The sequence below is a fragment of the Chaetodon auriga genome, chromosome 13 (assembly GCF_051107435.1).
Source record: "Chaetodon auriga isolate fChaAug3 chromosome 13, fChaAug3.hap1, whole genome shotgun sequence".
Classification (NCBI taxonomy): Eukaryota; Metazoa; Chordata; class Actinopteri; order Chaetodontiformes; family Chaetodontidae; genus Chaetodon; species Chaetodon auriga.
The window spans coordinates 22,556,753-22,584,331 of record NC_135086.1 but is presented as its reverse complement, the minus strand read 5'-3'; the positions used below and the strand labels follow the sequence as shown (position 1 = coordinate 22,584,331).

The window sequence follows — 27,579 nt, the reverse complement described above, 5'->3', positions numbered from 1 at the left end:
AAATGAGCCAAACACAATTTGAATAATTGCACACATGTATTTATGAAAAAAGCATTGAACAGCGGACAAAGGGTGGTTATTTGTTTAACATAGGGGTTACAGATATGATAATTACATGGTGAAATATAAATGGATTACATTAAACCGAAGTTGTGATTTTTTTTTTTTTTTTTTTTTTTCTTAATGTGTTAACAGAAATATAACAACTGAAAGTACGTGTTAGCTTCAAAACATCAACACAGAGGTGACTTAAACATTTGGCTCCAGGTGTTTTCTCATGACACGTCTGTATCACGTCTGTCCACTCCACAAAGAACAATGAGCAACTACAGGGAAGGAGGCCGGATTAATCAGTGCCCTAGGATGCTTTTTTTTTTTGTTAAAATTTCACTTAAGATGATTGTTTTTCCATTTTTAAGCACTGCACTGAAAGGTGCTTGTAGAAACATAGACAATAGATTCTGAAGGAAAGTAAAATACTGAGTGATTCCCCGCAGTGCAGCAGGAACACCATAAAGCTGCCATGTTAATGCTGTCCTTGCTCATGTTAATCCAAACCGTCAATGCTGTTTTTGTAGTGTGAATATTATAACATGAGATAAATGCAGCTAAAATAGACTGAGGAGCACAAACAGGAAACAGACACAGCAGAGTAAACATCTGAACGTTTGGCCAGTTAAAATCTCCACATTCTTGATCGCAAATCCTCTGCTTGGTACATTTTCATCCCGTTCGGCGATGAAAGAAACCATCTGTTAAGAGACAGGTAACAGCTGAAGTTAAGTGTTTCCCTTATTTCCATCGTTAAGGACGTCTGTGTAAAGGAAAATAGACTTTAAGAACTTCATCAGAGCTTTGAAATGCACTTACAAATAAAACCCTGTTAATTTGCAGCGAGGACACTGCGTCTCCCATGGACATGGCTTCCCTTAAAGTCGCACAGCTCTGAAGGATTGGGGAGAATTTTCTTTTAAGATGCTTCATACAAGAAGGCACAAATGGATTTATATGGAGACACTTTTCAGCAGTCTATTTGATGTGAAGGCACAGGAAAATTTATAAGGCAATATATATTTTCGGGTGTTCCTGTGGGTAAGGACTGCTGCAGACTGACCTGCACCTGTGAGTGAAGGTCAGAGTTTTACAGCAGGTGTAAAATCTGCAGCAGACTTGTTGGAGGCCATTTCTATTCATCTGCTGCCTCCAAATGAAGGGACGGGCCGACAGGGCTGATTCATTTCAAAGGTTTGAAGATGTCCATCAAGCATTTGTTGAATAGTGGACTCAGGCTTTCTTCAATAACTTGTAAAGTCAGTTGATTGCACATTGCATTGACCACTGCAGGATGTAAATAAATGGAAGCTCTGCAAGTTCTAGGAATATATTTAACCTGCAAGCAAGTAAATCTAACCTAAGACAGGCTGTTTCCTGATTGCGGTTTCTTCTGCGTATTCTTGACATGTTAATTATTGGTCTCATACATTGGGATCTGAGATATCTCTGCATGCCCAAGTGGAAAGCATTCTCCTTTAAAGCACATTTATACTGCACACAGTTAAACACGAGCCACAGGCTGATGTACGATTTCAGTGAGCCAAAGCAGCTGGTGACACAAATACAGCTAGTACAGCGAAAACATACATAAACCACATTTAAAGTTTCTTTGAACCAAATTTTATCTGTATCAAGAATTTGAGGGGACAGCTGTGTTTTTCACTTACAGTGACTCTTTACACAGTTCTTTTTGAAAAAGTCTCCAATTCAGAATTTAGAATGATCATATAAAAAAAAAAAAACCCCTATTCATTTTTTTTTTTCATTTCATTCATTCATTTTGTGTATTTTTAGGTGTTTAGACTTGGGAAATATATGAATATCCCTGGCTGAAAACAATGAAGTGACAACAACTGGTTTCCCTTATAAAATATTTTTCTTTGGCTATTTGGATTTACTTGACCAATCCTCCTAGCTGGCTCAAGCTCCATCCTGCGAAACGCACTTGTGGCTTTATACTTCATTATTATCATTATTATTATTGTTATTATTATGTATCTTCACTAAAACAGACAGGAAACAACTTTTAAACATTACAGACTGGACAACATACATAGGATACAGAATGATACAAAACATACAGTATGAGAATCTTGGATAAGCACTGATACAGGCAAACTTTACTGTGTTTTGCCCTCCTCCTGGATATGTTGCAAGAGAAATAACAGCATGGCTTGGTTCTACTCTGAGAGGTTCATGGTTACATCACCAGCAGGAGCGGCAAATATTCCATTGCATTCAGCGGAGACTCTTTGATTCTACTGAATAAAGAAGAAAGAAAAGAGGATATATGGTCAAAGGAAACAGATTTTTGTTTCTGTTTCTTGCAAACAAACAAAAAGAAAATGAAATAGTACATGGAAATGTAAAACACAGAATATGTAAAATAATTGTTTATGACTAGTGAGAGTTTAGCCAATTTAATGCTAAAAGAAAATGCAAGGAAAATATAAAGAAAATGCAAATTGATAAAGACATATTGATATTAATCACTGATGCAGTAAGTCACGTTCAACTGCCTCTTCCAAATCAGATTTCTGTTTTGGTTTTTCACCTGTGTTTTCTTTATCAAATTAAATTAGCACTGGAACAATTGGTCAAGTAACCAAATACAGCCCCGATGACAGAAAATGTAGCTATTATTTGGATGATCGGAAACTATTTTGTGATTCCAGCTTCTCCAAATGTGGACAATGTTCCATTTCTCTATTATAGTAAATAATAAATCTTTTGGTCTGACAAAACACGCAATTTGAATAATATGTCTCTTTGGGCTCTTGGACATACTCAACAGAGCTGACACTACATTTAATTATGGCCTTACAATAAAGTATTTCTCATTTACTTTGTCCTTCAATTTTTCCTTTTCTACTTTTCTTGTTGGGTGAACTCATCCAGAACACAGTGGGACGTGCTTACTTGTGTCTGCCTGTGGCATTCCAGGTAGTGCTGAATGTTGAATGTGTGCTCTGTGGAGGACATGCTGGGCAGAGCGGTGACAGGACTGACGGCGGCGTTCTCCTGGTTGATGGCTGATGTGCCCACCACAGGCTCACTGTGGCTCAACTGGAAGTAGCAGGAACCTTGAGGCGGACTCTGATCCAGAGACGTGTCAGCCCCCCTCAGGCCCGAAGACCTTGAGAAAGCCAGGACGTCGCCTCCTACTGGACTGGAGGAAAAGTGCTGGTTGAACATGCAGCTGCTGTGAGTAGCATCCTGGCCACATGCCAGCCCTCCCTGCTGAGTGTGGTTCAGTCCAGGGACACTCCTTGGCCAAAGGCCAGCACGTGGGAATGTTTGGCTTTCTGAAGTTTGGCTGTGGCATGCTGGTCTCAGCTCATGTCCGTTCTGCATGATGCCAGCATGAGGCAGCTTCTGTTGCTGGCTCTGCGGCCACTGCTGAACCTGGTGGTTGTGCGTTTCCAAAGAGGGACTTCCTTGCAGACATGCTGTGGCAAAGGGAATGGGAATATTAGGCGTGTTAGAGGAAGTCAAGTCATTGCAAGGAATCAGGGGTGGCAAAATGTCCATTACACCAGGTCCTACATTGTTTGGTTGTTTAACAGAGCTCTGGAGCAGCTGCCCATTTGCTGCCATTGCAGGAGCTTGGAAGTTGTTTTGAGGACACAGCAGAAGTTGGCTGGACTGTGTCTGTCCAGAAATCCCCTGAGGGCAAACCATGTGGCTGATAGATGCCTGATCACAAGACTGAAAAAGGGCTGAGGCATCATCAGCTGAGGCATCAGGGACAGTGAGCTGTGGTATCTCTATAGAAAGGCTGAAAATGTCCTGGAGCTGCAGATGTTGAAGGTGGGGCAGGTTAGCCTTGGCTGGAGTCAGGGGAGCCTGGTGGGAGAGTTTCTGGGTGCTGCTGAATATCTGAGCAGACTCCTGTTGGTGAAATTGGATACCATTCATTGGAGAGTAAGTACGGTCAGGGCTCGGTGTCTGAAACAGCTGTGGCTCACAGAGTCCAGTGGCTGAGAGATGGGCAGCCTGAGTGAAGCCGTCCTGCTGATTATTGTTGAGTGCTGTGAGGCAGGCGGGAGGCAGCCGGCTGTCCCCGAGACAGCTTTCTCCCGTCTCCTTGAACAAAACAGTATCAATGTAGTCAAATAAGTCATTCGTGAGGATGCTGTCCAGCTCAGAACTGACATTGTTCTGCTGATCCTCATTCTGACTTAATCTCTTGAGGGTGTTTTCCCACTCCATCAGCTCCGTATCAGCAACGTCAAGATTCTGCAACACTGAACAGAGGTCACCATTTTGAGCCATTTTTTCCAGGTTGTCAATCATAGTCATCACTGACTGTTTGGCCTCGTTTTTCACTACAGCAGCGTCACCTGTTGTGACTGTATTCCCACTTTCACTGGGAATGCTGACCAGGGCCCGGCTGTCCATGAACACCTGATCCACAGGTAGAGGGGTGTCAATTGTCTGGGTGTAGGCTGTTTCATCCTGTTTCAGGAAGGAGTCCAACAGAGAGCCGGGGGTCACATCCCTGTACATGTCATTGTTGCTGAACATTTTATTGAACTGAAACTGTGTGATGTCCACTGTGGGGCCGGTGTCGTACAGGACAGCCTCTCCTGTGGTGAAGGTGAAAGGCAGCTGCAGCCTCCTCTGATGTAGATATTCCTCACCCTCAGCATTGCTGAAACAGGCAAAATTTGCAAACGTTACATTACTGGCACCAAGATCAGAGTCTTATTAAGCTTAGTAAGAAACATTGTTGAGGAGTTGTTATTCTGTGCTATTGTTTCATCCTGATTGACAGTGTGCAATCACTATCTAATTTCAGAATTTTAGCAAGCAATTGAGCCACGGACAGTGAAGTTCTTAAGGATCAAACACTCACGGTAAAGCTTTCTGATATGCAATGATAAATTCAGGTCTTCCTCCTTTGTAGATCAGCTTGGCGTTGGCCTTCACCCACACCCAGCTGCCCGACTTACTCAGGAGCCGGAAAACAGTCAGACCGCTCTCTCCTGTTTTAATCACTTTGATATAAAGACAAAAACAATACAATCAGAGGTTATCACTATACTATTCTTAAAAATGGTTTATTCACCTTGTACTTTGATGTACAGTTCTTACTGCTTTACCAGAAGCGTCTCCATTTACAAATAACAAATAATGCAAATAATTATTCCAAACGTAACAGAAAGATCAACACTTGGACTTTCTAGCATGATAAGAACTACCTATAATGAAAGAAGCCATCGTTGGGAAAAATTTATCTGACGTGCACTTTGATTATTTAGTTTGGCCCATATCCCTGGGGGCGGGGGCTTATGACCGATACCACAGCCAGCCACCAGGGGGCAATCAAGATGTTTTGACATCTCTTTTGGGGAGTTGTCAATCAAATAGAACAAGGTAAAACAAGTGCTGCTATTAGCTGCAATGACAAAGCATATGTATTTTCTTAAAAACTGCTTTTTCTACATTTCAACTGAGAAGCAACTGTAGATACTGATGCTGATGTTGTTGCATCACCATCAAATGCCAAATAATATTAACATTTGATGTAGAACTCATGTTGAAATTGCAAACGTACTGCGGATGTGGTTGTCAGCACAGTACATCATATCGGCTGCATGGATGAATTGGTAGCCAGAACCTTTCAGACACAGTTCAGTCTCTGAATATCCCAGAATAACCTTCCCCCTGCAGAGACAAAGACAAAAACATTCAAGTCTGTTCTGCAGTAATAAACTTCAGTTAACCAGCAACAGTTAAAGAAATGAGTCAGAGTTAAGTATTCTGTAATAACACGTGGGAAAACTGGAAGATGTTTATTAAATAATTATTTTATACCTGCTATCAATGCCCAGGGGCGTGAAGTCCATCTTGTGCTTGCTTTGAAAGAGGAGCATTTTAGCTCTGATCTCAACAATTGATGAAGGCTGGACAGGCACTGCAATGCTGAACAGTGCCAGCTGAGGTTTGTCACAGGCCCCGTTGTCACTCAAAACCTTCTGGCCATGGAGGTACTTCAGTCGCCCCTGGAACTTCAGAGCCTGGTTCAGGTGAGAAAACACGAGTAACTAAGGGTGAGATATTGACGGGCTTGGCATGGAAACAGTTTAAGGATAAAGAGTTTATTAAAATGACTCCCAATATTTCAGAAGAACTGCATGAAATGTTGTCTATTAGATGAGTTTTTCAATTCAAGCAAAGGTAATTAAGCCACATTGTCCTCCATTTTGGCAAACACTATAAAATGTACTTGCCAGAAATCCAGAGGAATTGTCCAGAAGGCATCGGAAGCGACACACAAAGTTCCTCTCCAGGAAGCAAGAGTTCTCCGGGGGAAGTTGCTCAGGATTGTACATCACTGCAGTACCACAACCCTGCAGGCCTGAGAACACAGGTCGGATCAGATGGTGCATATCAGGACCATTTAACTGAACCTTGAACCGCTGATGTCAAACTCACGTCTTATTCAAACAGAGAGGTGGAGACAGACCTCAAGTCAAAACCTCAGGGTTAAAATCCTGAACTGATTTTTCACTCACGGTTCTTACCATCTCCACTTGCATCAACAGTTGGGGGACTTAGAGCAAAGTGAAGCTGCTGTCTGAACGTGGCCCTGTCATCAGTATGGATGAGATCAAACACACTCTGATGAATCACATCCGACTGTCGGCAGAGGAGAGAACACAACAGTTCATCAACAGTTCAAGACGTTTGGACATGAGGTGTTTACCAATTCAGACTTCAGCTCTTATCAAAATGTTGGTGGTGAAATAGAAGCAAAGTATTTAGCCATTTATTATCTAAACCGTGACTGTTGAGAGCATAGCGACCATATGAAATGACAGCTCAAGAGTGGTTCATACTGTGGGAGTGGTGTAACGAGCTTCTGTTGATATTCTGAAAACTTGTTACTGATGCATACACTTCCATACAGGGCACGAGGGGTCACTGAATTGTTTGTCATATCAAAATGGTATGAACAGCACATCTATGTTAAATAGCCCTCTGTTGACTTTAAATAATATGAATTCAAGGAAGAAAATACCAGATTTTGTCAGACACCTTTCAATTGGCCAAAGAATGAGTGTCTGACACCAAAAGAATATTTTATCTAATATTACTTTAAGATGGCCTTGAAGGCCAGCTTCTCACCTGATGAAAGCCCAGGTAGTCCTCGATCGTGGGAGAGACATAAAAGACAGTTCCTTCTGACGTGACCACTATCACAAACCCATTCAATGCCTGCACAGGGAACAGACAGTCAGTTTCTTAAAGTAGCTTTGGAGTACATGCAGGTCAGGTATGTTACTGACGCACACAGACTGAGGAGGCATGCATATATTGTATGTAAAGGACAAACACATTGTAAAATAAATCATTATGTAACAAGAAGGAAAAAACTACTCTTTGTTTTTTACCTTTGTTTCATTAAAAAGTTTCATTTCATTTTTAAGGGAAAAGTTTGATGCAACAGGTTGTTCTTTTTGAAAATGACCACAACGCTAAAAAATTGTGAAAGTCTATTGATGTCTTTGTTGCACATTCTTAATGTCGACAGCTGCTGCTTCTCAATGGCCCTTTGTATCACATAATCACTACCAGCTGTAATCATAATGCAGAACAAAGTGTGAAAATGTCCCTGACAAGTGAGACTAAATAAACAAGGTGCAGGGCACTTGACAAGCGTGGCCGAGTTTTGGCAAGAGGCACTAAGAAAAGTTGCCTTACCTGTCATAACTTCTTCCTAAATGGACAGACCTGGATTAGCTGTACACAACATGACTAGCGCACAAATAAATAAAGTCTGCTAGCCTCAGGCTGTTCAGTTATCAATCAGGCCATGGGACGTTTTCTTCATTGTACAGCAGTAGCATTCACTGAAGCGGTTAAAAGGTAAATGTACATGTACAGGTAAATGTAAATGGTATGTAAATGTAAAGGTAAAGGTAATGTAAATGGTATGTAAATGTCAGGTTAATGTAAATGGTATGTAAATGTTAAGGTAATGTAAATGTCATGTAAATATAATGTAAATGTAAGGGTTAATATAAATGGTATGTAAATGTGAATGCCAGGCTCACACCCTTGTACAGCCTTATACAGTGTTGGAAGTCGATCTGAGTGGGTAAATGCACATCACCTGATCTGCTTTGTGATACTGCTTAGCTTTGCTGTTCACATGTAAATGACATTTACTCTCTGCGCTGACTAAAGACTAAACGACAAAGCATGTAAGAGATAGATACCAAACCAAAAGTGAAACTTGATTTTATTTGAAACTTACTTCAGTACTTCATTTTATTACTCTTTAGTTAGCACAATTTTATCTAATGCAATTCTGTGAAACTTTGGGGTTTGGAAGTGTGTATGGAAGTGAAGTTGCAGACTGGAGTGTCTGTGAACAGTGACTATCAGTGACAGCAGCCCTATTGTACATGAATAGATAAACTATGCATTTGCAACAACCTGTCATTCACTTCTCTCATGAAAGGATTAAAGGTAGCTTCACCTGAATAGCTGGACTCATGGGATTGGCACTCTGTGGTTTTGGTTGGCACTTGCACATTATAACAAGGGTGTAACACCAAAACATGCTGTAGTCCGATTAATGTGGCTAATTCTCAGTTTGAACTAAGGTGACCGCAACAATAACATTAAAGTTGACTTGTCTCATACCTGGAGCAGGAGGTCCCCCTCAGAGAAGCCTGCAGTGTGCATGTTGTTCCCATTCTGTCCGTTCACGCTGGGAAACGTCAGACTGCTGTTACTGTTCTTCACGGTCGCTGCACAGAAGGTGACAAAACAGAAGAGGGGTCAGCAGACGTAACATTAAATTCTTTTAAGGTTTTCAGCATTTATAGCTGTGATGTGATCAGGACTTCAAGTGATGAAAGGCTTAGGTAGGAGGCATCGCACCCCTTTTCTGTAGGCGTTACCAGGAAACGTAATATTTGTAGTTATACTGTAGTTATATCTCTTTAACCAAGAGACATTTCTGAGATCTGCAAATGCTCCATTATCACTGGAGCCGAGTCCTTTCAAACTTCAACACAACAGAATTGTGCTAGAGACTGGTGATACACAAATCCACATTTTAACATTACCTGAAAGACTGCACACAACCGTAGTACCTTCTGTCAAAGCTAAAGCAGGTGTTAGCTGTACAAAATCTGAGACTTGCAACAGAATTAAGATTCCCTTAAACTTGATTTTAATAATGTGGTTTATAAAGTACTTAAACTCAAAAAAAAATTTATCTCCTCTACTCCAATTTCTTCCTCCCTCTTATTAATCACCACTCACTATTACAAAGTAGACAGCCATAATCACAGTCAGACAGTACTTAGTAAGATATACAATCATGTCTGAAATGTGGCTTTATTGTCATTTTCACTGAAATAAAATATGTCTTGGCATTTTTAATTATAAACTACATTGTGGACATTCTATAAACACTCACGTTTGTTGGTTGTAATGAATGAGCGGTCTCTGGGCTCGTAACTGTCTGTACTGTACTGTATATGCAGCAAGGGAATACATAATGGGTCTTTAATACACTTTACTTCTCCCATGATAGTCGCATCAAATCTTGCATCTTGCCTTTAGACATGTGATTTATATTGTCTCAACAATCCACATGTAAAGTACAGTATATAGCTTGCCTGCTCATTAATTTAGAAGTAAAAAGTCAAATAAACTATGAGATGGCTGAGAACTTGGCTTATTTCATGTGCTTCACATTAAGTCTGAGGTAAGCACAGCAGTTTTATTCTCTAAGGGCGATAGACACTCTGATTCTGTTAACATAATTAGGCCATTAACGAGGCCTTCCCACCAATCACATAAATGGCTGTACTCAAACTTTTCTAGTGAGTCCTCACCTTCATTTGTACCATTTGAGCAGTCCTGTGACTTAAAGAACCTGAAGTAACAGGACAACACTAGCATTCATTTGAGCTGCAGAGAGAACAAAAGCAGTATTTTACTTATATCAAGGCGTGTGAGATACTTTTGTTGCAAAATGATAACCAAACTCCCAGCGTAGGCAGAAGTTGCATCACTTTAATAATATTACTCAGGCACTGCTTGGCATGTCCAAACTGAATGACAGCCTACACCAAATACAACTATTCAGTTGCACTGTTTGTTTTGGCTTTACCTTGGCATCTCCTGCCAGTGCTGTCAATCTCAGTGTTCGTCATTATTTGTCATGTCAGGTTTTGATTGCTTCTCAAACTGAGAAGAATTACGCTATTGTCCAAAGAGAAGCTAACATTGGAATTATCTTCCATGTTTTTGGTTGAACATGGTTGCGTTGCAACCTTTAAGCCTGAATAACCCACAGCTAACAGTAAGTATATGTTGGCTATGGATAACATGCTGCTAGCCTGTTTTTGGCTTTTAGTTCATTTTGAAACTGGTGGTCATACAGGACAAGATTCTTGATCTATAATCATAATCTGAATTGTAGACCATGAGTGTGCAGCAGAAAAAAGCAAAGCTTGAGTCAAGCTTCAATTGTTGGTCCCCGCCAGAAGAGAACTGATCTGGCAGTCTGCATATCTGCACACACACAATACATACACAAAAATAACACACACAAACACACTCTGTCCTCGTGCATCTGCCCCTGGGGGGTTTTGTTAAGGAACAGCCAACAAGAGCACTTCCCTTATCTTGACGGCCACTACAGGAAAATCCCAGGATATGGCCTCTCCCAACCCGTCGATCCAGTCCTGTCACGCAACTTCTTTAAAGAGGGAAGGGGCCCTTGAACACTCCCCCTCAAACCCAGACACATACGTACATACTTACCGCCACTCAGCTACTATTCAGACAGTGCTTACACAAATACCCACACCTGCACAGCCTGACTATTGCACATCTACACCCAACAAAGCTGCAGGCCTAAGACACAATGTAATCCACGCAAACAAACACTATTATCATAAAATGTGAGTTACATGTGCAGCCAATACAGGATCAGTGAATGGCAGTTCTCACAAACAAACCATGACAGATGAAAATTAAAATCAAACATAGATACACTCTGCCAAACATACACAGGCAAACGTAGACCATGCCACTTCAAGCCCAAATCTGGATAATCCACCACATTCCTGTTGGATTTTTTTCTCTCTTTGCTGTTTGCATGCATAATAGGACCTCTTTGTGGCCATCTGTTTGTTTTCATGCTAGATTTCTTCCCCAGTGGTGAACACTGCATCGTTTTCTCCCTCCCCCTCTCTTCCCACTACTAACAGCGTAACAGTTTATGGCACTGCAGAGTTGTTCGTGAGCACTTAACAGTTGTCAGTGTGGCTGCATGAGAAATATGTTTAATTATACTTGGCCAGAGCTTGACCAGAGGTTGGAAAGACGTTCATGTAAGTTTATGGGGGGCAGCGAAGGAAGAAAAACACAGATTCCCACCGACATCAAGCATACACACCATCTTCACAGAGCAGGAGAGGGGTGTTCACAGGTGACCAAAATGTTGTAGCACAACGTTTTTTTTCAATGTTATTCGAGTTATTTCACATGATTGTATCTGCATCAAAGACTGGCCAGGCAGAAGAAACAAAGCGTGGATATAAAAGTGACTTAGTGCAGGTGGTCAGAATCAGATACCTGGTTGAAACAAGAGCAGCGAACATCTCTGTATTATATACAGTCAATGAAATCACATAAATTCAGCACTAAGTTTATTTTTGTATTACTTGAAGGACATGTATACATAACTTACACACTGTGCTTCAGTTGTGATTTAGAGAGAAGCTACTGGCAAGAGACACATTTGGTAAGAGAGGGTGATTATGAAAATGGATGGCAGAGATAGTATAAACAGTCATTGGCAGAGCATGTCTCTGCGCCTCTTGGGCGTGTTTATACTCGGCAGATTTGTCATGCTGGCTCATGTCGCCTTTCTCTCTGTGATACATTAAGGTCCATGTGGCATATTTTACAAAATGCATGACTTTGACTGAAGCCTCCTTCCATTTGCACAAACTTAGCCTTTTTAGTGACTTCTTGTTACTAGATGTTATAGCTAATGCTCTACATACTGGTGGGAATGTAGTAAACACATCGAATAGGCCTTTAAAAAGCTTACAGCCAGCATTTTTTTTCTCTTCTAGAAAGTCAAAGAAATATGGGAGATTTACGAGAAAATACATATGCAGCCCTAGATGGATAAATTAATTAAATTGCTTGAGTTCACATTATTTTATTCACTCCTGATACAGGGTGACAGTCACAGAGAGGGGAAGTTTGCAGTGGGAAAATATTTGAAAGATCACAAAACTCACATCTGCACCTCTGAGCCTTCTTTTCTCAGTGTTGTCAACACAAACAGAACATAAACAACTGGCTCTGGAAACGTAGCAATAAACAAATACAAATATAAAAAACAAATAAACCAAAGCCGACACAATTACAGGTCTGCACTCATTCCTGATACATACATACTTTTGTGTAGCTGCAGTCTGCTATGGTGAGACCTCTGACTTGCAATGTGAACAGTACATGTGGACAGCTTGAGAGAGAAGCATCTGTCTGCTTTAGAGGTGGATATTAGGCTCTTCTCACTCAGTTCAATTCAAAGACTCTTGGTCACTGACTGCAGTTCATCCTCTTTTTCTCAATTGGGACTCACAAGAACAATTGGCCATTGAAAATAATCATATGAATGAATAAGTGACAAATCTGGTGTCTAACAGACAAGTTTAGTGATTCTCTGACAACTCTGGCGTTACCTCTTGTAGTCTGGCCAGTGCGCTGCTGTAGGCTCCAGGGAATCACTCTGGAGGCAGTGCGGCTTGATGGTGGGACCACAAGCAGAGTGGAATGAGCTGGACAATAATCAGTTTATGTAGGGTAAACTATGAATTATGGAGAAACCCCAGGTCTCTGTGGTGTTTCATAGAGACTAATCTGCAACACCCATGAACCCCTAGAGAGTAGTAAGGCTTGCCTTTGACATCTATTTACTATAAAACAAAGAGCAAAAGAAAGAAATAGAATTTATATCTCCTAACTGATGGCTAAAACTGCCTGCATAACATATTCGACAGTGAAGACACACACTCAAGCAAAACATTTTTCAGCAGCCCTAAAAGTTTCTTTCAATACTTTCAAGTCCTTTTCAAGCCATGGTGTAATTTGACACCCACAGAGGCCACTTTTCAGCATCAAAATGTGGCTTCCTGTTTCAGAAAGTAGGCCATTATAGGACTGGTTCAACACAGAGCATGCTTCTGATGCAAGATTCACTCCAAGCAACAGCCCTGTCAGTCAGGGAATGAGGTAGCATTTAAAGGATTTGACGTCTTTTCATCATGGGGTAATTAAGTGAAATCCACAGAAGTATGAGGGGCGGGAGTTTGTCCACATGCAACCCAGTCTATTCACAGAAACAAGTACAGAAAAACAAGGTGAAATAAAGAGTAGTTGCAGCGCAGCTTAAAGGAGCACTGAATAGTGAGCATAAAATGCAGATATAACTGGCTTAAGCCTTATTTTGGGCAGTGTTTGGGGTAGCAAATAAATAGAAAATGATAGAGAAGTATATTACAAACAATGAAAATGAAGCTGAACCAAAAAAAGAAAAAGAAAAAAAGAATTGAAATGCACTAAAATAATATGCATGTAGACAGCATCTACTTCAAAGTATTAGCATGTTGCATGGAGCTGGGACACACTGAAACTAAGGAGAGAAAGAGGAAATGCTGTCACAGGTTGGAAGTCGTCCAGATTCGGAGAGTATAAAGCGTGCCAGCAATGCATAGGGGAATATTATCTTGATTTGAAAACATTTAGTTCCAGTAGATCCTGTAGAGAGATCTCTGTTCTCACGCAGATGTACAGGAAAGGGCAGTGTTTGCAACAAAAAACAGCCAATGAACTGGGTCACAGTCCATAGGTTCAACCTCCCATTAGTCTTTTGATTAATGTCCCCGGTTACTTCCATGACTTTAGGGGAAGGAAACAGCCTGAGTTTTTTCATGATCAGACAAGAGTGTCATCTAGGCATGTAAAGGAAAAGACGGAAAGAGCAGCTTTGGATGGAAAACAGAGGTTTGCACAGCCAGCCCAAGGCTTATTATGCATATACAAGGGCTATTGCACAGTGGCAAGTTAATGGATCTCAAGTGTTACAACAAAATATGTTAAATTAACAAGATACAAAATCCTACTTTTATGTACATTTTCCATTTACAATTCTATTGTAGAACAGTTTCAGTTGTACCGGGTATTTATTACTCTCATTTAATTCTATTTTCAGCAATTATAGGTAATTGTTGCTGTGTTTATTATCGCGCCTTGTTTAGGGCCAAAAAAAGCCTTGAGCCTGGTCTGTAGGTTTGAAAAGGTCTGTGTGCTGCAACACAAAAGCCATGAGCAGACCTTGATGATCAAAATAAACAGTGATTATATGCTATTCAAGACGCAATGTTTGTTTTGGTGGTGGTGGAGTCTGGGGGCATCTGTTGATTTTGTTTGTTTTTTTAATTAACACTGAGCCATTTTTGGCTGTCTGGGCTCTTTTTATCCAACTGAAATGTAACATCAACAGGTCTGGATCGGGCACAGGTTTCTGTGTCAGACGTGCCTCGCTAAAATGATTCTCATCGGTCTGCAGGTGGTCAGTCAAAGCTGTCAGAAGGAAGGAGTCATGCAAGGCAACAGATAGAGACAGAAATATCACCTTTGCCTCCAAGATGTCTAAATTTAGCCCTGGAAACATCAGATATGGTGTACTTGTTGTTGAAGCTGTTGTTGGATGAAGATGAATACAAATGTTTAAAGTCTGGAAATAAATGGAAATCTAATCAGAACTAAAAGCTAATTTACTGTCCTGGATAAAAACACTGCTTATATTTTCAAATTCAGCCCCGGCAGATTTGAATCATCGTCCTTAAATGAGAGTAATAATACATATTCTGTGTTTCTAATGCCGAACCAAACTTTGAGTGGGACAGCAGCTGATTTTGGTTCAGCACATAAACAAACAACAGCATTTCTGGAAGACTCCAAATGTCATGGAAAGCCTTGGTGGGCGAGTTCGGCCCTGGCCTACAGGGAACCAGAAAAAAGTCTGGTTATGAAGGGAGATGTAACGCTGTGGTTTAAAGCTGGGGAGACAAACCTTACAGAGAATGGAAATTGGAAAAAATGAAAAGATGATTAAATCTCCCAGCGGTTTCTTGCATTCTCACGATATACTGAAAGACGAGTCAGGAATCAAGAGCCAACAGGCAACTTGTGTTACTCCAGTAAGATGTCCTCTCCTCCATACGGTATTTTGATGCTGAGGTGACAGGTGAATTATGCTGAGGTTTTTAGGGCATGTTCAAAATCGTTCAAAAAGTATCCTCACAATGAACCCATCATCACTATTATACTCAATAACAAACAAGACCAGACTGCCCCATACACACACTCTCTCCTCTGAGCTGCAAATGTTTGCCAGGATAGAACATTGTTTTAGCCCTTTTAACTCCCTCTGTGTTCAAATATCCCAAATACCAAATTATATCAAATTATAGCACACGATATGGTGTTACCACATCAGCTATGATTACTAACAGGCCCTGGATGTTTTCAATGAGCATGGAAGGCCAGTCCACATTTTTCTCAAGTTTTGAACAGCGTCACACAAATATGTCAGCAGCAGTGAGCCGCAAGCCTTTCAAAATATCCAATACTGCCTCATATAGTCACGCTATGAGGCAAACCCTCCAGCTTGCTGGCAGCCATAAATAACCTATTTCATTATCAGGTCTTTAAATCTCATTCATTCCCTCTGAAATTGCTTATGTTTGCTCTTTTTTCCAAAGCCTTTTCTTTTGCTAATGATTTACGGGATCCTTATCTTAAACTCTAGGCATGTTCTCACTTGAACACACACCCCTGGCCTATGTTTTGACTGAGATAACCCCTGAGAGCAGACATACAGCAAAGTGTCTGTGTTTGGAAATCCATTGCTTTATACAACAATCATCTGTCTTAACATTGTGAAAATTCATCCTGACCAACGTGATACAGCTGAAAGTGGGGTTTTAGCTGAAGTTTATCATACAGCGATACATTAAGTCAGAGCCTTCTCAAACATTCCTCCAAGGTTTCCTCATCATTAGATCCTGCCTCTGTCTGTCTTCATTCATTCATTCATTGCACTGATTTACTCAACAAACGGCATGTCAAAATCCACATCATGGCACATATTGGTATCTGACCACCTGTACCACAGCCAAAAGCAGCATAAGAAGTTCAACCATAAATATTTTCCACACCACATGCCATATTCATCTCACTGTCTATCCAAAATTCACTCCTCGGATGAATGCTTGCTTAAATGATTCTCCATACTGAGTGGTTCTAGCAGATTGTGGCCAAAATGCTAACAGAGCTCCCATTAATCATTTCTGCAGCTGCCTTTAGACAGGACTAATATCATCGTATCATTACAAATGACCTTTATACTGAACAGATAATGTGAATGCCAGATTTGCACTGGTTAATGATTACTGTGATTGTTACGAACTGCAGCAAAGACGAAGTCCCACATCATTAGGGCTTTATTCACAATCTATATTCAATACTCAATAGTCATAAAACTAGGTGCAACAGTAATATTACAATTGGGGGTTAACCTGTTACTGTTTGTAGAGACTTAAGACTGCAGTGTAGTTAGCTACAATTTATCACTAAATCATATAATTATGTACAATAATATTACATTTCTACCAGTTAAGTTTTCTTCTTTTGCCGACAAACAGAAATATGACTTCTAACATTGTCATTATTGAATTAAGATTACATCCCTAATAAAAAAAAAAACCCTGCTGACCACAGTCAGTGTGTTTCCAACGCATGTCTGAGTGTCACGAAGAAGGGTTGGCCGATGTGTGTTGACCCAGACTTGACCCACATCACTTTGTCTGTCTGAATATTCCATCAGGAGACTCGACAAACTCCAGAGCCACAGAAGGCATTAGACAACTGTTTTCAAAGGCTGTGTAGCACTCCTAATGGCTTATAAACTGACCCATGTGTACAATCTGCAAGGCAGTAATGTGAGTAAGATGCAGCCCACATTCTGCATATGTTAATGTGTTTATGCTCATAATAACTCAGGTGTCAATGTCATGAAAGGGCCTGTGAGCACACTGAATCATGCATGACTCGATCAGTTTCACAGCAGTCTAAACTGCTGGATGAAACACAGAGTAGATTCTGTTATTGACATGCTTCGAACTGCTCTCATCTACTGTTTTCTCATTTATTAATGCTCTCAAGGATACAACAAAGTTCCTGTTCTAGCAGCCTGCTGACAGCTAGTTACTGAGTGGTTACTGGTGGTGAGTGACTGAAATAAACTTGCAAAATGGTCTACAGGCAGCACAGACACAGTGACAAAGCAGCAGTATTGATGGGGTGATGGACTGCACATGGACAGTGTGATGTGACATGTGATTCTGATCCTGCCCTCCACTGCTACAGGGCACAGACTGTCTTTTGAGTGTACCTAATTACCCCAGATGTCAAATACAGCTGATGAGGAGTAGTAGTAGCAGCAGAGAGTCATCGAGTGAGTGTCAGTGAGACGAGCAGTGGCACAAACACTGAGTAACTGCAGGAAGATGTCTGCAATGTAGTTACACAAACAGGAAACCCATCAAATTTTCTATGACTGAAAAATTAAAACTTATATTTCAAGTTTTATAAACCATTACAAAGGAAATCGATATTGTACAAAGACTACTAAATATCTCACACCAGACTCATGAGCAAAAATGTCAACACTGCACATGAATGCACCACTATTGTAGACTTTTAGTCTTTTAGTTTAATCAGTTAAACTGAAATTTCATGTTTTCCATGTGAAATATGAAGAAATATTTTTGGGTGGGGGTAATTTTGGAAAGGCAGCCTGATATTGGAAACACAGGTAGCTGACCAACCCAGTGGTGCAGAGAAAAAGTTTCTCTTTTCTCTGTGGATGGTTGTGTGGGCAAATCTCACTTTGTCAGAGAATGGGACTTTAATATGGTGGGCAGTATCTGTGATTGATGAGGAATTCTAAAAAATACCAAGAGGACCTGACACCGCATGCATAAATGGATTCAGTTTAAGACTAAAACTCAACAATTGCAATCAATTACAAAGAATCTTCTCATATACATATTCCAAATGTAAAAAAAAAAAAAAGAAATCAAGGCATTTAAATATTTGATTGTGGAAAAGAAGAAAGCAGCACTTTACATCAGTCACAAAACTTTTTTATTTTTTGGAGGGGGGATGTCTCTTGAAGTCTTACATATTTAAGTCCCTCCAGTCATAATGTCTGCTGAAAAACAATTACAAGTCAGATGTGAAAATACTCTGGCTCTACACGCTGTTTTCCTGCGCTGCTTCTCTGATGTCCGCCCTCTTCCTCGTTCCCCTCCCAATTCAGTGAATTAAGAGTTTATTTCAGCCAAACCAGTGAAAAAACGAACAAAGAAAGTTTTGGTGAGTTTTATTTTGTTTCTGTAGCATTTGAATGAAGAGTGTTTTATGATGATAAAATTACTGTTTCTGTGAATGGAGTCTGGTGGCTTTGGCGAGAGCAATACAGCTGCTGTTTTTGGTTAAACAAACGGGATCTTACTCTTTAAAAAAGGTCTGTCTCTGTAGGGATCCTTTCCACAATGTTGCCAGACACTTAGAATGACAGTCTGAGCCTGTCAGTGGCAAAAACAAACATTTTTAGTGGGCGTACATTGACAGTGTGCAAAAATGGATTACATTATAGCACTTTTTGTGGTTCATGGCTGCAATGCTTTGGCTAAATACCGGAAAATTTTAAAAACTGTTTTCTCCATATGTCACTTGGGCATAAAAACATGGGAAAATAGGGTCCATAATCAAATAATATGTGGACCGGCACCAATTGGACATATGCACAAAAATAGATATTTGAGTGTTTCGAACCAATGTATTTTTTTTAGACTGAATAATTGAATGTCATTTTTGGCCAATCTATAAAACACATATCATACATGGATCGCTATAACTGTATAAATCAAAACAACATTTGCATTATGTTCCCTGGTATCCACCAGCAGCATATTAATTAAAAGCAATGTCTGAGACATCTAGGACACATCCATAGAAAAGAGGTATCCATATATTTATCCCAACGGCCTGTCAGTAGACAAACAGACATATCACAAAGCAAAATTGCTTAAAGTGGGTAATCAAAGCTGGGGGAGAGTTTATCATAAATTAGAAAAGTCAAGTTGTAAATGCAGGCGTGTTAAGTTTATGGAAACTACTATCTAAAATGATGGCACTTGTACAGTGTGTTCAGCTTATCTCACCAACAGAGCAAAAAAGAAGGCAAAGGGTTGTGAGAACAAGGAGCACTGGAATGTCACAACTCCTCTGACTGCATGTAACACGTCCATTCATACTGGACATTCATACTGCAAACAACTTGGCTAACAAGGGTATTACAGTCTGTAATGTACAATGTGTAATTGTGAGCAATGTACAAACTAACTGTGTAATAACAGGTGCTTATTAGGTCGCACTAAATGCATTATAGAAGGATGACTGCTACAATGTATTAGAACCCTCTTACACAAAGTAAATAAGTGTAAATTAATTAAAATGAAAATACTATGACTATAAACATGGCTCTACTTCAGTGCATCTCTATTCTTTGATTAAAAAAATCCTTGCTAGCATAGTAGTCAACCAATGCCAATGTTGAAGTCATTTCATTAGTATTTCTCTGGTTAGCAAGTTAAGCGATAATTCATCAGAGATTCAGAGGGTTTTTTTTGACGGAGAAAGCACAGATTTAAAGCAACATGTCGAGCGTAACTACAAGATCACATAGCCAAAACAAAAAATGTACCACGAAGCAACAGAGACAAGATACATAAATTGTAACAACCTCAGTGAAGCCAGAGGCAACCAGGCTGTCTGCTAGCACCTCAGCTAAAATGTCGTTAACTCAAAGAAAATGATCATCTGCAGGTGGTGGAGATATTATATGCGTGACTCATACATAATTGACACACACACAACTTGTCAGGTTTTCAAAGCCAGGGTGCCTGCAGTGAGGACTTAATCTTGAAGGAGATGTTTCATATTTTGTTTTCAAAGTGACTGCAGTCGGTGTTGCTTAAAGACAGGGTGGAGTAAGTATTACAAGTATTAAGGATGTGTTGTTTCCTAAAACCAGATTCCAACATGCTTCTCATACCTGTCAAAATCAGTTCCCATTCCAACGATGTAACTGCTGGCCTACTTTCCCAAATTTTGCTTTGCCGATTTATCAAGCTTTAATTCTTCCTGACTCACTCTCCCCAAGCTTGAGTCCATACCGTAATCCATTTTGTCCTAATTCCTCGGTTGTCAGATGGGATATAAGAAGACTATGAAACAATGCACACGCCTTAAAACTAATCTTCTGTCCCAACAGAACAAAAGACAAGTATGAACACATTGATATGCAATTCTTCTGAATGAGCAGTTATGTTGTGTCAATCTAAACAGAAGTGTGAAGTTCATATAACAGTGTCACGTAGAGGCATGGAAATGGATGGGCTTATCAGGATGGGCCTTAAAAACTGGTGTTTCAGGTTCATGTCCTGACTCAGTGGCAGTCACTGTTGACATTTTTCTGACCTGGTTTCATGTTGAAAATTTTAGGAGAATTGGCTGGTATACGATGCAGGCTGCTCCTCACCTTTGAAATAGCTCTTGACCCGTAGGTATCCCACACTGAGGCGTAGGACTGACAGTTTGTCCAGACGAGAGCAAGTCTCCTCAGGAAAGGGCAGGAGGTCCGTCAGCCGGTCCAGCTCCCCATTCAGCCGATCCCGGTGGCGTTTTGAAGGATTTGATTTAACGACATCATTACCTGCACAGGGCTTCTTTCTGTTGAGCAAAAAGAAAGAAATATGGTTATTCAAGTGTTAAATGTGTTGTAATCAAGACTGTGGACCACGACTGAATCAGCTCAGGCCTGGCTAACCGGCCCTGCCACAGCATGCCATCTGTTGTGGGGTGCAGTGTGATACATGGCAATTAAATGTGAGCCATATTAACTTTTAACAATGTTGCAAGCGGGCTCAAACTTACTCAAGAAGGAAAGGGGCAGCCGTAAACGTGACTAATAAATACTGAAGGTTAGGTGAGTCAACAGTACATCAGATTTCATGATGAGCGTTAGATGGAGGAACGCTGTCAAAGCCTCATGAGAGCACACAGTTGTGCCAACACAACAATCATCATTCAGCTTGGAACAGTAATGGAAATACACGATAGAAATATACCAAGCCCCACACACATATCTTGGTTTTACATGAAAAGAAGACAAAGATCATATAACACGATGACACACTATTTAGCAAATACAAAAATGTCAAACTAAAGTAATGCTGTAAGTTACCTGAAAAATGCAGACGCTTTTATATCTGATACATTAGCCATAATAATGTCATTGAGAGCTCTGCAATTTAGCTGCTTGAGCTATCAATAGCAACACAAACAGAATGACATACTTAACGGCCTTAATCCTTGAAGTCTCAATAAATAGCTATTAAGGTGATAAGCGTAAAACAAATAAATATGCTTCCTAAATTTTCTTGGGGTGGACTGTCTATTACTTGCACTCGACTCTACCTAAATAAAACAGCCAGCTACTAACTACCTGTCTGAAAATAAAGTCCTGCCATCATCACAGCTGTTCATCTAGAGAAAGATGAACCAGTCAGTTTGGTCTGAACAGCAAGAAGTCCCAGTCCACTCTCTATCTTATAAAGCATGAAATCAATACAGAGTGGAGCTTGTTTTCATGGAAACAGTCTTTGGCCCAGAATAAATTGTACAGACACCGACATGCAAAATATACAACTTTTACCACAAGTCATTCCATTGGCTACTCGTGCAGTTTGTCAAAATGGAAACCAGTTTCTACCATGACAGCAGATTTATTTGCTTTGCTTGACTTTTACTTTAGGGGCAAAAGGGTTCAAGACCACCCATACTCCAGTGCAAAATACAAACTCACAAGGCTTGCTGGAAATACATGTCATTACTCACAAATCAGACACACATGCTACACTGGGAGTGAAACCAAGTGTCAATGAAAAAGAACAATGGGGACGACACACAAGTCCACTGTTGACATTCCTCCATTACACACCTGCTGAGAAAGACACACACTTAAAGACAGCTTGCAGCTTTCAAGTCTGAAAAAGCCTGTATATTCATATAGACTACACTTGACTTTTGATGTAAAGAACCTTTATGGAGTTTTAAGAAGACACCCACTTCAGAAGTATACATCTAAGAACGAGGAATGATATGTCTCCTGAGTATGAATATTTTACAATTATGACACAGTAAACACACACACGCACACATCCTCAAACGGGCGGGAAAATGATTAATCCTACGACGCATCAAAACTCCCTCTTAAAACAATTCAGCATCTCTGCAGTTATCAACTCCTCCCTCTACCAGGCCAGCTTTCCTTAAATTTCTCTCTTTCCTGAAACTTTGGTAAATGACAGGTTATAAAATTTTCTCCTTTGCCACAGAATAGTCTGCAGGGAATGCAGCCTAAACTTGATTGCTGGCTTCAGACCCAAGCTGTGCTGAACAGGACTGATCTCACTCTCAAGAAATCCCTATAGTAGACAAAAGCCAGCATTCAGAACTGTTTTTTCTACCTTAATTTGCTATGGATCACGGGGTTGAGCAGCAGACATCAGGACACTTGTTCCTCCATTCCTGTTTGGATTCCTTATCTCAAGGGCTAAAGAGCAGATCTGGAACCCAAACACCCCTTTTCTCAGAGTCAAGGCAGCCCATGTTGCACTCAGTCTGCTGTGGTGACACTGAGCCACATTTGTCTGTTCAAAGTAGGTGAAGCATCTGCCAGATCCACAAGGACGCCTCAGTGGCTCATAAGTATGAAAAGCGTGCTTTTCATACACATGTTTGGCTGCTGACGAACACAGAGTGGAAGTAGGACAGTTTACAAAAGCAGGCTCGTCTACAAAGAGCTCTCCGCACAGAGGGGGATAGAGAACTCAATAACATATGTTGTACATAAATGTACAAGAACAGAAATGATGAATGGCTTTCAACAAAAGCAGCTGTATTCAACAATATCCTACAGAGAAGACCACTCAAAGCATTCTGCAATCAATCCAAACTTTTGGTTTTCTCTTACTTTATGCTCATGCTCAGAGAAAAACACTCATTGTCACTCCACAGAAAAGATACTGAATGCTGCTCTAGAGCTGCATCATACAGCACAAAAGAAAATGAAAAAGCGTCACGATTGAACACAAAAATCAAGAACAGATACAATCTGAGGCATCATTTTGCCGATAAATTGGAAAATCCGCTGCATCCAGAGGAACTTTTAGAGCTATGCAGAGGCAATAGCGTGACACAGAAGTAGTGTATGCTGGAGAGACTATGGCTGTGGATGAGTGTTTGAAACATGCGGATACACATTGGAGAATTGGATGCAGACGTTTCTGTGAGAAGTGAGAAGTCCATTGAAAGTATCATCCTCTGGGAGGGAGCAAGCCACAAACTCTTGGAAGCCAACTTTTTAACACTGGCTTCAGGTTAGGTTTGCACCAAAGCTTTTTTTTTTTTTTCTTTTTTCTTTTGAGCTCTGGGACTGGTTTGGACTGTAATTTCTCATCTAGGCAATATGCTGGGAAGCAGCCTCTTCTGTTGCATGGCACACTGGTTCCTTCTACGCTATCGTCAAGAAAAATCACATCTGTTAGAATGAGTAAAAATCACAAGTACCCAGCCTGAGCCACTGTTTACATTACATTCATCTGGCAGACCCTTCTGTACAAAGCAACAACTTTTTCCCTGTACTCGTTCACATCAGGAGCAATTTGGGGTTTAGTGTCTTCCTTTAGGGCTCTTCAACATGAGAATAAGAATAACCAGGGATCAAGCCTCCAATCACACTTTTAATGACTTACCATCTCTACCACCTGAGCAACAGCTGCCTCATTTGTTTTACCCTGCTCCACCATGCAGATAGACACAATGATATATTAGACTGATTGAGAAACATTTCAGTTTCATATGTTAATGGGATCGGATAACAATGATACAGTACAACAATAATAAAACCAGTTTTACTTTTGGCTACATTAATATAACTGTGATATTCCAACACGGCTTTAACATACACAACAAACTACAGTATTAATGATTCTATTTTCAGCCGTTTGCTAAACACACTCATCATTTAGGTAATATCTCATGTATACTGTATATATGTCATAAATGGAGACATTTTTCCTACATGAGTGTTAGACAATGATAAAAAAGTGTTTGTCTGATGTTTGTAAGGACTCACGTTTGAAAATGAAACAAAGGGCAAAGAACAAAGGGCAACTTTGTTGTTCACTGGGAGTGTTTTGGTGTTCTGCCAAACCTCTTATCAGCACGTCTGCCTGTGAGAGTGTGTCACAATCCCTTTAGATTACTGTGCTAGAAATACTTCTGCCAGTGAAATATATTGTCCCTTCTTATTAAGAAAACCATTGCTTGTTAATACAAATGCACAGTCACACTGTAAAGCATACAACTAATTCACTTACTCAGAGTTAAGTACATGTATTACCACTGTACTCTATTGGTGGGGAAGGCGGTCTTTAATGTGCTCTATACACTATAATTAACCTATACTTTCACACTAATCTGTACAAATGCTGCTACTGTTGAAAAGCAGCACAGTACATGAATAAGTAAGGACAAAAGAAGGGATAAAAAAGAAGGTTCCAAATTAAGTTTCTGTGCCATCACTGGCACTGCAGGTACACAAAGATGATGTAGCAAAAGCAATGCAGTAGATCACTGTTAGTTCTTCTTGTTTAGTTGTGAGTTTGGGAGACTATGTGGGTGTGTGCATTTTTGACACTGGAACTTCAGTGTTTCACTAGAAAATGCATTAGAACAAGTTTGCTTGCAAACTGACTGAAAATTGTTGCTGTGAGAGTGGAAGACGTGATCTATTCTAAAAACTAGTATGCAGAAAACATTAAATGTGCACTTTGAATAACATAGTGCAATGCAGGGCAAAGGAAATTGGCAACAAACACAGAAGGCATTCGGGTAATAAAACAGAGAATTTGGATGGCTAGCTCTGCCATGGAATGCCCCTGTGTAGTGACCACAGCTTTTTACAGTCAGGCTCAATGGTGCCTTTGTGCAGCTGAGCCCAGCTGGCCGTCCAGGAAACTTCAGTCCTCACTGCAGTCCCACATCACCAGAAACACAGACGTCTGCACACAGCCCACCTTTTTATTTTGGGATTTACACTGGCAACAATCTCTTTGCCGGATCACTATAAGCAGGGCATTTACAGTACTACACTCTGTTGACTCAGTGCATGTGTGTTTAACAATATGATTTAAAATCATTGTATAGTAGTACTGTTATCAGTTTTTAAAGTATGATAACTGCTGCATGTTTACATTACTTACATAAACAAACCCTACTTGGATTTGCTTTGTTGTCTATAGTTAATCTCTGTATTAAAAGAAATGTCAATCAATCCAAAAGTAATAGCAGCACCCATTCCTGTATTCTGGATTGTGACTGGGGGTGGGGTCTTTGGTTTAGCTTTGAAAGAAAATGTGCCTTTAATTGACAGTAGTCCACTGTAACTATATACTATTAATCAAGTATCATATTTAAGTATGATACTTAAACTTCAAGTATGAAGCTTCCTTCTTAAGTATAAAACTTTGGGTTAACTGATGAATGTCCAATATTCACACTTAATTTAGCTCTATTTTGGTCTCCACCAACTCCTGAGAAAACTGTCTGGCTTTTCAGCATCTAAATGCTCCACTGTGTTCATCAGCTGATTGCTACATTGTCTGTCATTTGGTGCTGGGCAGGTATCCAACAGTGGATTTACTGGATATTTGAAGACATCAACATGTTTACAAATGTGATGGCCATTTTTCTCTATTTTCTGGCATTTCATAAACCAGACCACTGATCAATTCGCGTTTTTGGCGACCCGACACATAATGCATTTTAGAGTCCCACAAGATACAATAATGCAGCAGTCAGACTGACCCTGGACAAGCTCCAACTTTAATGTTTGTGGTTGTTGCTGTTGGTCTCGTTTGTTACTGTATCAGTCGCTTTCAATTGATTATTTATTTCTGATTAAATAACGTTACGAAACTAAAAGCGAACTTTGCTTTGTACTGTAGGCACTGCACTGTTGTTGTATTTTTACTTTTAGTGCATTACGGTATTTACGTACTTCTAACTACATGGTATCCTACGGTTTGCGGTGAAATAAACATTACGAACATCTGACGAAACAAGAGAAGGATAGAGACAGGACCAGGCACTACGGCGCACACACCACACAGCCAGCCATGATCCGAGAACCATGGAGCGCGAGGCCGTATCGTATTACAATAACATACTCTGAGCCCGCGGGCCCTCGCCTCTCCCGCCCTCCGCCCTCCTCGGAGCATCGCGTGAGAGCAGCAGCCGACTCTCCGACTTGATTGTGATTAATGCGCGAGGGCAAGATATCCATGCCAGATCCAAGCTAGACACATTCTTAAGGTAGTCCACAAAAGTGGAAACCAAAACCAGAAAAGACTATAATCGTGAACGCAAGACACAGCACCACACTACCCGGATTAGGGCTCATTCTGCCATCTGTTGCTTTTACATATAAAGTTGACATCAGTCGATTTATTATCGTTTTGGCGAAAATCTCTGACGTGGATTTGACTTCATGACTTACAAATTGATTTTACTGCCCACCATAATCTAAATTTACAGTACTTCAGTGAACCCAAACTTAGGCTCTTGCAATTGATGATGCATTTACTGGTCAATGTGAAATGTTAACTACATAACTAACTCCAATATTTAACGCGTTAAGTATACAATTTCACATTTGATTAGAATAACCTCAAATACTGCAGTCTGAATGCATTAAGTAAAGAGAAAAGCTCTTAAGTCAGACAACCGTGTTCAGGCCAACAGTCTCTGACAAGTCTTACTGTTTGAGAACAGGCTTCTTCCTCTTCTTGTTAGCATAACACCCTGCGTTTCCCAACATGGTGTCACTTCGTTTAATGCTCACAAACTTGACGTTAGGCTACTGTTTGTGTGGCTCTTTCACTCCTCCGTTAGAGAGGCTTCTCCCATCCATACGGCGACAGTGGGTGGTCCGTTGTTTATTCGGCCAGTGAGTCAAATTCCCATGCTAGAAAGCTGCCGGGGTCCGCGCAGGTTTGGTGCCGCGTTGACAACTCCCGTGGGCGGTCACTGTCACTGACCTTGGCCGGCGCTGCAGAGAGGGGGAGACTGAGGCACCTCTGAATACTGCTGCTAAGTTTTGTGAGGTGGGAGGACAGGGAAACTAAGAAAAGTCTGGCGCAGAATTCAGCCTGTGTCCAACCCTTCACCTCTGGATAAACAACGCAGCCTTATTACCGTTCAGTCACTTCG

The 27,579-nt window shown here is 40.5% G+C and overlaps 1 protein-coding gene across 2 annotated transcripts; it reads right to left on the bottom strand.

Moving 5' to 3' along the window:
• On the bottom strand, nt 1-27,579 carry LOC143330319 (aryl hydrocarbon receptor-like). Of its 2 annotated transcripts, none has more exons than XM_076746798.1 (11): nt 27,129-27,579; nt 20,783-20,973; nt 8,713-8,819; nt 7,189-7,278; nt 6,585-6,699; nt 6,294-6,418; nt 5,875-6,080; nt 5,615-5,724; nt 4,913-5,054; nt 2,974-4,708; nt 1-2,315 (listed from the first exon to the last, which is right to left on the bottom strand). In XM_076746798.1, the coding sequence occupies exons 1-11, from the start codon at nt 27,185-27,187 to the stop codon at nt 2,313-2,315; spliced, it is 2,883 nt and encodes a 960-aa protein (XP_076602913.1). In that variant the 5' UTR covers nt 27,188-27,579; the 3' UTR covers nt 1-2,312. The 2 variants fall into 2 exon arrangements, with proteins under 2 accessions (XP_076602913.1, XP_076602912.1); XM_076746797.1 differs by having other exon boundaries at nt 1-2,312.